The following is a 12,006-nucleotide window of genomic DNA, read 5'->3' as shown; positions in this document are numbered from 1 at the left end:
ATTTATATAATGTTATAAACCAAATGTTACCGCAATAAAAAATAAATTTAAAAAATTTCCTCGTACAGCAATCAAATCATGAAGAGGTTTATTTCCCCCAAATAACTGAAGTGTTTGGGTGGCTGGAGACATGACAAACGCACACTTGTTACCCAGATTCTAGTGTATGACACACAGTATGGCTTTTGCCCACAGAAATGCCCAAGTCTGAGGCATCTGCCAGGCAGACCTGGATTTTCTCAAACAGGACAACTGATGTCCCTTCTTGTCCTATCACCCAATGTTCAGAGTGCTTCTATCTATGAAGGGCAAGAGAAACAATTGGTGATATTAGGGATTCAGGCTAGGCTAGACTTCCCCATCAGAAAAGATGCTTTTAAGATCAAAAATCTGTCAACTGAGATGCAGAATGAAACTGTCAGATTTTGCTTCCTAGAATAGTCTGTCCTCTCCCCTTCAACAAAATCCAGCTCAGGAAACATTTATTAAGTGCCCCCAACATGTCTGAGGCTGTATTAGACTCCCAGAAACAAAGAACCAGGAAACAGCCTTTGTTTTCAAGGAGCAAGTGATTTCTTAGTAAGGACAGATAAATAAACAATAATTTGGGTTCAAGGTGATGCAGGTTATGTTGGGTCAAGCACAGGTCAAGGCGGAGCCATGAGGAGTGTTCACCCAGCCTGTGGGGCAGCGAAGGCTCCTCGCCTAAGTACCTCGAAAGCTGAACCAAAGGAATGCACAGCATTTGGTCAGAGGAAGCTGGGGAGACAGGAAGGTGGAAGTCTCAGGAAGAGGAGACTTCACATGCAAAGACACAGAGGCACGAAACAACCAGCAAAGTGGCAAATCTAGGACACAAATTAAAGCAGAGATGACAGCCAGGGGTGGGAGGGAGAGAAAGTTCCAGAACATGGCTCCTAGTGGGCCTCGTCAGCCAGATTCAAAACTTGGAATTTAGCATGTCCACACCGGGCAGCCATTCCTAAGTGGAGTAAAACATCACCTCCTGATGTTCATGGCAAGTCCTTCTTGCCATGAACACTGTGGGTGTAATTTTCTAAAAAGTTAAATTCCCCTTAGAAGACTCCATTTGGCATCCTCTTATAACATTCTACGTGTGTTCTCAAACATACAAAAACCTTCCCTTCTAAACCGATTTCAATTCTGATTCACCAGGTAAGAGGACCGAATGAAAATTAAGCATATGCTTAATGATTTCATCAGAAAATGTACTCTACCGAATAGTCATCAGAAAGCATACCCAACGAAATATTCAAAAGAATGTTTGAACCCAGAAAATTTCATTTCTTTCTCTCTACAGTACAGAAGCTTCCTTCCAGCAGAGCCGTATTTGCATTTGGCCCCATAATGAGGATTTCACCGGAGCCCTGGATGGAATCACTCACCACAGATTGACCAAGAAAGGATGCTCCAGCCCCTGCATGATCTGGAGCTCCCGGAAGACATTCCGGACTTCATCCCTCTCGATGCACTTCTGCTTGTTCATGTACTTCATCGCGTACATTTTCTTAGTGTCTCGCTTCTGCACGATGCAGACCTGAGTGACAGCCAAAAGGGAGAACATTCAGGCCAACGTTTCAAAGGAACAAAAAGGCAGCCCCTCACGGCATCCCTAGTCCTGGGTTCAAGTCTTGGTTCTGAAATCTTGCTAGTGGAGCAGCGCTGGCTATGCCACGACCTCTCCAATATTTGCAAAATGGAAGAGCTGGACCAGATTCACCTGTTGATCAGGTATTTACACTAAGTAAGTGCTGAAAAAGCAGCTGCAGAAACAGCAGGGGGAAGAGGCAGCCCTGCACTCAAGGAGCTCATAGCCCGGGAGGAAAACAGACAGATGCACCAATATCTACGACGCTGAGATACGCGTATCTGTGCCTCCCGTGGCCCCCGCCCTCCCCACTTCCGCTCACACCTCCATCGCCAGCCCCGCTTCTCTTTGCCCGACGATTCTGTCTGCCAGCAGAGCCCGCGTTGCTGTAACAGACTGGCGATGCCAAAGAGTTAAGGTCCACAGAAGCAACACTCGGCCCACACAGGCAGCTGGGGCATCTATACCCCAGGTCCCTTGTCCATCCCACGGCTCCCAGAAGTTTGAGAGTTTGCCCACAGGGCTAACTGGCTTGACAGCACACCCTTACCAGCAGCCTCTTGCCTTTCCTTCCCTGACTCACTTCCCAACTCACTACCTGTGCCTTCTTCCTCTCCAGGGCCCTTGGGGAGACCCAAACTAAGGCACATGGGCCGTGGGGGAGCAAAGGAGAAGTGGTGGCAGCAATGGTGGCAGCTCCTGTACTGAGTACTCTACTTTGGGAGACTGAGCAAACTGTCTCCTTGATTATCTCACGTAATCCCCACAAGAACCCTGCGAATAAAGGCTCCATCTTCCCTTGGCCGCGAGGAAGCTGCAGCCCTGTGTGCACTAGTTAACTTGCCCAGAGTTCAACAAGCCCCTCGGTGTCAGGACAGTGATTCAAACCCACAACAGTCTGATTTTTGAGTGACGCCCTTACTCACAAGGGGCAGCGCTGGGAGGGGGGACCTGCTGTCAGAGAAGGCTCTCTCGAGGCACTAATGCCAGAGGGTGGGCATGAAAGGATGGAAAGATGGCAAAGGCAAAAGAAGAGGCTTTAAGGGGAAAGGAAAGATATAAAGGAGGACATGGAGCCTTAGGACACCCGGCAAGGAGTATGGTGTGGCTGGAAAAAAGTAGCAGGGTGAGCATGTACTGTATTCCCAACATCCTGATGGGGAATTGTATTCATTTCCTCGGGCTGCCATAACAAAGTACCACAAACTGGGGGCTCAAAACAACAGAAATTTACTGTCTCACAGTTCTGGAGCCAGAAGCTCCAAATTAAGGTGTTGCCAGGGCCACGTCCCTCTGCAGGCTCTCGGGGAGGATCCTTCTTTGCCTCTTCTAATTTCTGGGGGTTGTTATTAATCCTTGATGCCCCCTGCTAGCAGCGACATCAGATGAATTTGGGGGCGGATACTATTCAACCCAGTACAGTAACTAGTTTTGTTACCCTCACTTGACAGATAAAGGAAGAGAAGCACAGAAAGATTTTAGCCCTTCCTCACGCCTCAGGACTCAAACCCAGGCTCTCTGCCTTCCCAGGACGCACCAATGATGCATCCTCCCTGGGAACAGGTCTGTGATAGAGAACGCAAGGGATATGGTTACGGGCCTGGGAATTCGGGGTTTTCTCTGGGCGTCCCAAGTTGGTCTTCTATTGGAAATTGGACCCCTTTTGCTCCGACGTGCTATGAATCTGAGGCAGATACAAGATGGTGGGGAAAAGCCTGAATTCCAATTCCCACTTTGGTTCTTGCTGTCTTTCTGAGCTTCTGTCTCAGCATCTGTCTGAACTGAGTTATCAAAGCCCATCCTGCCCCACTGGGGTGAAACTAAATGACACCAAGGAAGTGGGAGTGGCCGGCTGTGTCTGGGGGATGATAAATGTCACCCGAATCTCAATGTCTTAAGAAGCACATTTCATGAAATCTCCAAAAGAATGCTTTTCCAGGCAGTACAATTAGTGGCATGAGGTTGAAGGCCCAAGAACTTTACCAGTGAACTTGAAAATATAAAACCACAGAAGGCAAAGGTGTGTGGACAAAAGCCCCTTGGGGCCATGGTTCGCAGGAATCTGAAGAGAGATTTCCAGAGCCCTGAGACCCACGTCCGCAGGCAGACACGCAGGGAGCAGATCATTCCACTAATTAGGGTTTCTCATCTCTCTCACTACTCATTTGCTTTCTCAGAAGAGATATGGAGTAGACATGGTCTCTGCCAGGGCTGGGAGCCCTGAAGTCCAGTTGGCTGCATCATCTCGAAAAGCTGAGGCTGTGATTCCACGGAGTCTAGGCAATGCCCCCGTCAGAGGAAGACCTCTCCCAGCCCCGGCTCTTGTTGGTATGACTGACGATGGGCAAAGGTGCTGAGAGATGGCTCTCACCTCCCGGGGCGGGGTAGGGGGGTGGGCGGGAAGGAGGAGGGTGACCTCATAGCAGCTCAGAGACAGCTCAGGAACTAGAAGAGACTCTTCAAAATGGGATTAGAATTCTGGCTTTCAAAGCAGAGCTCAGGATTTGAATAGGGTTTGGAGGTCTGACTTTGGGTACCAGATAAGGAAGAGAGGTTGGTACAGGACGTTGCCTGGAGCTTGAAGGCTTGGATTTACAAGTCAAAGAAGAGGTTGAGGCCTGGGGTCTTGGCCAGCTCCATTCTGATGAAAAGGTGTGGCTGGCCATCTGTATATCTTCTTTGGAGAAATGTCTATTTAGGTCTTCTGCCCATTTCTGGATTGGGCTGTTTGTTTTTTTGATATTGAGCTGCATGAGCTGCTTGTACATTTTGGAGATTAATCCTTTATCAGTTGCTTTGTTTGCAAATATTTTCTCCCATTCTGAGGGTTGTCTTTTCATCTCATTTATGGTTTCCATTCCTGTGCAAAAGCTTTTAAGTTTCATTAGGTCCCATTTGTTTATTTTTGTTTTTATTTCCATTTCTCTAGGAGGTGGGTCAAAAAGGATCTTGCTGTGATTTATGTCATAGACTGTTTTGCCTATGTTTTCCTCTAAGAGTTAAAGGATGCTCAACATCACTAATCATTAGAGAAATGCAAATCAAAACCACAACGAGGTATCTCCTCACACCAGTCAGAATGGCCATCGTCAAAAAATCTACAAACAAGAAATGCCCGAGAGGGTGTGGAGAAAAGGGAACCCTCTCGCACTGTTGGTGGGAATGTAAAGTGATACAGCCACTGTGGAGGACAGTATAGAGGTTCCTTAAAAAACTAAAAATAGAACTACCATATGACCCAGCTATCCCACTACTGGGCATATACCCTGAGAAAACCATAATTCAAAAAGACACATGTTCCACAATGTTCATTGCAACACTATTTACAATAGCAAGGACATGGAAGCAACCTAAGTGTCCATCGACAGATGAGTGGATAAAGAAGATGTGGCACATATATGCAATGGAATATTACTCAGCCATAAAAAATAACGAAATTGAACTATTTGTAGTGAGATGGATGGACCTACAGTCTGTCATACAGAGTGAAGTAAGTAAGAAAGAGAAAAACAAATACTGTATGCTAACACATATATATGGAATCTAAAAAAAAAAAATGGTTCTGATGACCCTAGGGGCAGGACAGGAATAAAGATGCAGATGTAAAGAATGCACTTGAGGACACGGGGAGGGAGAAGGGTAAGCTGGGACAAAGTGAGAGAGTAGCATTGACATATATACACTACCAAATGTAAAACAGCTAGCTAGTGGGAAGCATGTGCATAGCACAGGGAGATCAGCTCTGTGCTTTGTGACCACCTAGAAGGGTGGGATAGGGAGGGTGGGCGGGAGACGCAAGAGGGAGGGGATATGGGGATATATGGATATGTATAGCTGATTCACTTTGTTATAAAGCAGAAACTAACACACCATTGTAAAGCAATTTTACTCCAATAAAGATGTTAAAAAACAAAACAAAACAAAACAAACAAAAGTAAAAAAACAAAAAATAAAAGAAAAGGTGTGGCTGGAATCCCTTAACTTCCTCCTCTATAAACTGAGGGCTTGAATCTACTTTCTAAGGCATCTTAGAAACACTCTATGTTTCTCAGGAACACAGAGCTGGACTCAGGGTCTGGAGAGCTGGGCTCTGCTCATGGTCGTCTTGCACGTATCCCTGGCTCCTCTGCCCTTGCTTCTTCACTGGCCAAGCAAGGCAGGTAGCAATGGCTGACTCAACCTGACCAGGGGACAGAGAGGCTAAAATGAAAAAAAGACAGAAGACAAGTCTAAGGCACTGAGTAGAGACAAAGGTCTGCTGGGAAGTCTCAGAGACACAGAAGGAGTTTGGGTTCTCGGGTCACTCTGAGCGGGGCTTACATTCCAGTTCTTTGCTGTGCAACCACCCTCTCTCAGCCTCAGTCTACTCATCAGTAAAATGGGGTGGTATGTTCTTGCTCCAAGGGCTGTTGTGAGGACATGGGAGGGGATGCTGTGAAGGGCATGGTGTGGTGCTGTCATGTTGGAGGTACCGAATGGAGGTGAGTTTTCTTTACTTCCCATAGGGTTATGGACATTTAATGCTCCCGGGACAGAGGCCTCTCAGCAAATGCAGTTATTATTGTGATTACTGGTACTGTCATCACAACCATCATTAAGGACTTATCTGAAGGCAGGGCAGGGTGCTGGGAGGGAGGCCTGCTTCCCAGGACACAGGGTCACAGATATCTCTGGCCCCATGGCTGGAGCTTGGGGTGACATTTCCTACTGACTTGCCAGGGTGGCTTGAGGCAATCCCTTCACGTTTCAGACCCAAGGAAGTTGGGACACTTGGGACCAGCCCCCAGGCTCTCTGTCAGGCAGGATGACTGTGGCACAGGGAATGCAATGCACAAAACCAAATAGGAGGGGACAGGCAGGCTGTAGTCCCGGTTGAACGGTTCTGACCCCCTCAGCTTGTGAAGGTGACCTTATTTGGTTAAAGGGTCTTTGCAGATATAATTAAGTTAAGGCTCTCAAGATGTGTCATCTAGGATTAGGGCAGGCCCCAAATCAACCAGTGTCTTTATAATACGAGAAAAGAAGGCAGAGATTAGAGAGATGATGCATCTTTAAGCCAAGGAAGGCCTAGGATCGCCGCAACCCCAGTAGCCAGGAGACAGGCCTGGGACAGATCCTTCCCAGAGCCTCCGGAACAGTGGAGAATAAACGTCTGCCGTTTTAAATCACCCAGTGTGTTAAAGAAGCCACAGGAAACTAAGACAGTCTGTAAGTGTCCATCATGGCCATCGACTTCTGGCTGACCAACTCGGCCAGGCACCTCTGTGATCCTTCCTGGGCAGTGGGTTTCATCTGAGCCCCGCAGGTCTACAGTCAGGTGTCCATGGAGCCCAGCAGAGCGTGTGGCCCACACAGGTGCCCAGGAAACGTGGGCTGGTGGGGAGCTGAGCACGCTGCCGCCTGGGACCCAACCCTGAGCCCTGAGTGCATTAACTCCCAAGTCAGTGCCTGGGACTCCACATTCCAGCTCGATCCCCTGGCCTGTGTCCTCTCCCCCTAAGTCCCTGTGACCAGAGCGACTTCTGGTACTTAGAGTTAGTGCCTGAGATTTCAGAGGCGGGAACATTTCACTGTAATAGCTTCAGCAGCATCTCCTCGACTTTGGTCTCTGCACATGTCCTTCTGCCCAGTGGGAACTTCCCCAAAATGAAAGACTTGAAGCACTGCAAGGGCTTTCTTTCACCTTAAGGAAGTGTTCAAGGTCTGTGTCTTGTCATTCAAAGTCCTCCGCGCCTCTGTCACCTCTGACAGGCATGTGTGTGTGTTCACACCACACATAGACATACATACCACACACATACACACACCACACACACATATATACACATACACGCAAATACACACACATACACATACACACACGCACACATCCCCTTCATGCCAGCTACCTCACCCCCCTTAGAATTTCTTTAAAGAGTTTCTCCACCACCACTGCTTTCTCCCCTTCTCACTTCCTCCCTGGCCCATGTCCCCCTCTCTCCCGCTCACCCGCCAACTCTGTCTCTGCTCATTCGTTACTTTCTGTAGGAGGCTCCCTTTTATTTTGGGGGTGCTGCATCAACAGCCTTCCCGGTGGGCTCCCATAGCCCCTATTTCTACTGTGCTGCTTCCTACACTGGATCTTCCCTGTTTACTGACTGACAGGCAGACCCCAGGCACCATGAAGGCAGGAGCCATGCTGCCTGGTCCCCTATGGAACCCCGAGCTTCCAGAGGCTCAGACATGCGAACTTGTCACCTTGGCCCCTGACTCCCAGCACGAGCATATTCTGTTCCCTCTGCTTAGAATACCCTTCCTACAGGCCGGCCCCTGCCTCACCCCTTGCGGGCATCACCATCTCCTGACCTGAGGGCCACCCTGACCTCCAGGCCTGAGCGGGAGTCCACAGGGGAGCTGGAATTTCAGTTACGACAAGGCCCACCAGGCCCCGTGTGCTCGAGGGAGGTGGGGTCCTCGGTGCCTGGACTCCCAGCAGGAGGGCCTGCCCGTCCTCCCAGCTCTGGAGCCCAAGGCGACCACGTGACGGAGGGAATCTGCTAAAACTAAAGCAGCATCTCAGCCTCCTGGGCTCAGGACAGGTGTTCTAGAGGGAACGTCAGCCCTCCTCACCAACGGGCAGCTCTGCCCACATCCTGGGAACCTTCAGAACAGAAGAGGGGGGTCCCAAGTGGCCCCAGGGCTCCTCAGCAGGTCAGCACATAGCCCTTTCCACTAGAAATCATAGTTAATGAGGCAAGGGATGAGCAATTTGGCCAAAGCCACCCAAGCTGCTGACAGGCAAGCACCCAATTAACACTCCTCATTAGTCTAATTCAATTAGGACCTGATGTTATCATTATTAATTACAATTTATTGGGACAAATAAATAAATGCTAGCGAGCATGGATTTCAGGCGATTTGCCATGAGAATGGCACGTGTCAAGCACACTGTGCATCAGGAATTTGGGAATTGACCCCAATTCAGCAGAGAAGGGGCAGGGATGAGTGTTGAGAACCTCCATCACGCCAGCATCTGGTGGTCCTCAGCCGGATCTTACCTTCAAAGCACTGATGACCTCGGTTCTGTGGCACCCCCAGAGGTCTGGGAGGGTCCTGGGATGTTGTATTTTGTAAAAACTCCCTGGGGGGAGTCTGATAAGCAGGCTAGTTGAGAATCACTTTGCTGGATTCTTCAGGAAAGTCCTTGTCTGGCTGCATCTTCAGTGACCTTGATGGTCAGGACTGTAGCCCTCACTTTTCAGCTCAGGCAAGCCAAGCTCTGGGGGGACAGGTCACCCCAGAATCAGAGAAGCCAGAGCTGTGCTGGTAAACCAGAACTGTGCGGGTGCAAAGGCTGGCTCTGCCCTTCCATGGACCAGCCTGGACGCCCTTTCTCACCTGACTCAGTTGACCTTCTCTGTGCTGCCCACCCCACCCCCAGCTTGAGTACACTTAGCAGATGCTGTTGATTGATGCACAGCTATAGTGCGACATTAACGGACACTGGTTATGCTTACAGGAGCAAGATTCTGGGAAACAACCAATTTGGAGAAAAGCAAAAAAGAAAAAAAAAAATCAAGATTAAATAAGGTCACTAAAAAAGAGTGATCATGCTGGGTACTGCTGTTCAAATATCCTTATCTGACAAGAAGACTGTCTTTGGCAGACAATGACTGTTAACTACCCAAATGCATCCTCCTTCTTCTTCCTTTTCAATAAGACAATTTTCTTCAAGGAGGCAGTATGGTCCATTAAATACTCATTTGCAGCCAGAAGTAGCCATAGTTCTTGCCAATGAAATATTAGTCTGCTATTGGCTTCTAAGAAAAGTCTTGCCTTCTGAATAAAAGGGAATAGCTACAGATGGTTCCACTTTTCTTCCCTTTGCCACTATTCTTCTTTCTACCTCGAGCACATACGTAATGTTTGGAGCTGCAGCAGCCCCTTGTGACCATGAAGCTACGAAGGTGTCAGAGTTACTGAGCCTGTTATCATAGCGCCACCTACCTTCAGACTTATTATGTGAGAAAATAAACCCTCTTTGTCTAAGCCACTATAAGGCAGATTTTCTGTTTCTCACTTCTGAGAACATCCCCATCTGATACACAAACTATACGATGATGTTTCATGGCACAGAAAGTCCATGTGGGCTGTGACCAATGGTGGCCTCACTAGAGTGATCAAAAGTTAGCTTCAAGAAAAATACTCATTTGGATGAATATTTCAGTCAATAAACATGTGTGAAATGCCTGTCATGGTCCTGGCACTATGTTAGCCATGAAGATATGACACTGCTCTAGGAACTCAAGGTTCAATGGGATAAACAAACAATACTCAAGAGTGAAAGACAAAGTCACTCACTTCAGGTCACTGGGCCCTACATGGCGTGGCCCCAAGTCCCCTCTAATTCCATCTGTTACTCTCCTCCCTGCTCACTTCCCACCCTGGCCCCTGTGCCATTCCTGTGTCTGCCATGCTCTTCCCCAGATGTCCAGTCTTGGGTCCTCACCTCCTTCAGGCTCTACCCATGAATCATCTTATCCCATAAGCCATCCCTGACCTCCATGTGTGAATGAGCTAATCCTTCCTCAGTCCCCATCCTCCCTCCCTGTTTCCTCCATCACCTGGCCAACTCCTGTAACAGCACATGCTTCTTGGTTTGTTTGTTTTCCCTTTGTCTGTCTTGCCCACTGTGGTGTAAACCCCATAATGATAGGGATTTTTCTCTCTTTTATTCACTGCTCCCTCCTCAGTGACTAGAACAGTGCCTGGAACATCTAGTTGACATCTGTGGCTGGCTGGCTGGAGAAATGGATAATTACTACTTAGGAAAGAACAGTGCTATAGGATAGGTGAGCACATGGGACTAAGGGACCTGAGAAGAGGGATCCTAACCAGGTTATGGGATTAGGGAAAGGCATTTTGGGGTTATGGGATTAGAGGCTGCATTTTGAACTGTTTCTCAGTCATCAAGGGTTGGCTTCATGAGGATGGAGGTGTAGGAAGAGGGGGAAGGAAGTGCATTACCAGGAGAGCGCACAGCCCGTCTCTAAGTACAGAGAGATGGAACATGCATGGTGCATTTTAGCATATATTAGTAGTGTTCTCAACTTCCCCATCTGTAAAATGGGGGTAGCAGTGTACTTATCTTAGTGGGTGGTTGTGAGGGTTACATGGTAAACACTTACTAAATTATTGATTATTATTGTGATTATGATCATCATTCATACATGTACTGAAGGTAAGACCAGAGAACGTTGTAGAGATGTGCAGAAGTGGCCCAAGAAGGAGCTCAGGAACAATATCACAATTATTTGGTGTGATGGTTAATTTAATGTGTCAGCTTGGCTGGGCTATGGTGCCCAGATATGTGGTCAGACATGATTCTGTATGTTTCCATGAAGGTGCTTTTAGATAAAATTAATTTGTGATGAATTTTAAAAGGTGGACTTTGAGTAAGCAGATTGCCCTCCATGTGGGTGGGCCTCATCCCATCAGTTGAAAGTCTGAATAGAACAAAAGACTGACCTCCCCCAAGAAAGAGGGAATTCTGCAGCAGATGACCTTTGGCCTTTCACAGCAATATCAGCAACTTCCTGGGTCTCTAACCTGACAGCCTATCCTGCAGATTTTTAGACTTGCCAGCCTCCATCATCATGTGAGCCAATTACTTAAATAAATCTATCTATATCTATATCTATATCTACACACCTCTTTTTAGTTCTGTTTCCCTGGAGAACATTGACTAATACACGTGGCAATGAGCCAGCCAGGATCAGAAGCCAGCACCTGATTTCAACTTCTCATGGGCCCAGGGAGTCACTAAGGCCACCAGCGCTGGGCATTTGGAAGCACAGGAAGCTCAAACTGCTTGGTACTTGATTCTAAACTATTTGTCCCCAGTCAGCATAAAAAGAGACAGCAGCATGGGGAGACATGCCTTGATTGGGGCACAGCCCCGTGGTGTGTCCAGCTATGCTCTAAGCCAAGCCAGTCTCCCCTTAAGATGCTAAGAAACAGTACGCCTGTCCCGCGGACACTTCATCTGTGAGTTCTGACCTGTATCAGGTGATATTCCCTGGTGTTCACCCTGAGACAGTGCACGACAGACATCATGGAGATCATGGCAAAAGATGAGGTGACAAAGGTGAGTGAGGAGCAGGTGACAGATGGCTTTGAATGACATGTTTAAAAGGTTAGTGTTGCAGGTTGAATTGTGTTTCCCCAAATCTGTATGTTGAAGCCCTGACCCCCAGTACCTTAGAATGTGATGCATTTGGCGACAGGACTTTTAAAGAGGTAATTGAGTTAAAATGGGGTCATGAGGGCAGGCCCTAACCCAATTGGGTTGGTGTCCTCTGGCCTCCAGAACTGTGAGACAATCACTCCTGTGGTTTAAGGCCCCCAGCCTGTGGGAT

At 48.0% G+C, this 12,006-nt stretch overlaps 1 protein-coding gene across 3 annotated transcripts in view; it reads right to left on the bottom strand.

The window, feature by feature from the left end:
* Positions 1-12,006, bottom strand: part of STK32B (serine/threonine kinase 32B) — a 342,448-nt gene that overhangs the window by 223,137 nt on the left and 107,305 nt on the right. For all 3 annotated transcript variants that reach the window (XM_082462561.1, XM_082462563.1, XM_082462562.1), the window contains exon 3: positions 1,407-1,558. In XM_082462561.1, coding sequence (XP_082318687.1) covers positions 1,407-1,558 — 152 coding nt within the window. The remainder of the gene's footprint in view (positions 1-1,406; positions 1,559-12,006) is intronic.

Source organism: Balaenoptera physalus (genome assembly GCF_965194825.1).
Source record: "Balaenoptera physalus genome assembly, chromosome: 5".
Lineage (NCBI taxonomy): Eukaryota > Metazoa > Chordata > Mammalia > Artiodactyla > Balaenopteridae > Balaenoptera > Balaenoptera physalus.
The sequence above is the reverse complement of the archived record's forward strand: the minus strand, read 5'-3'. Positions and strand labels throughout refer to the sequence as shown.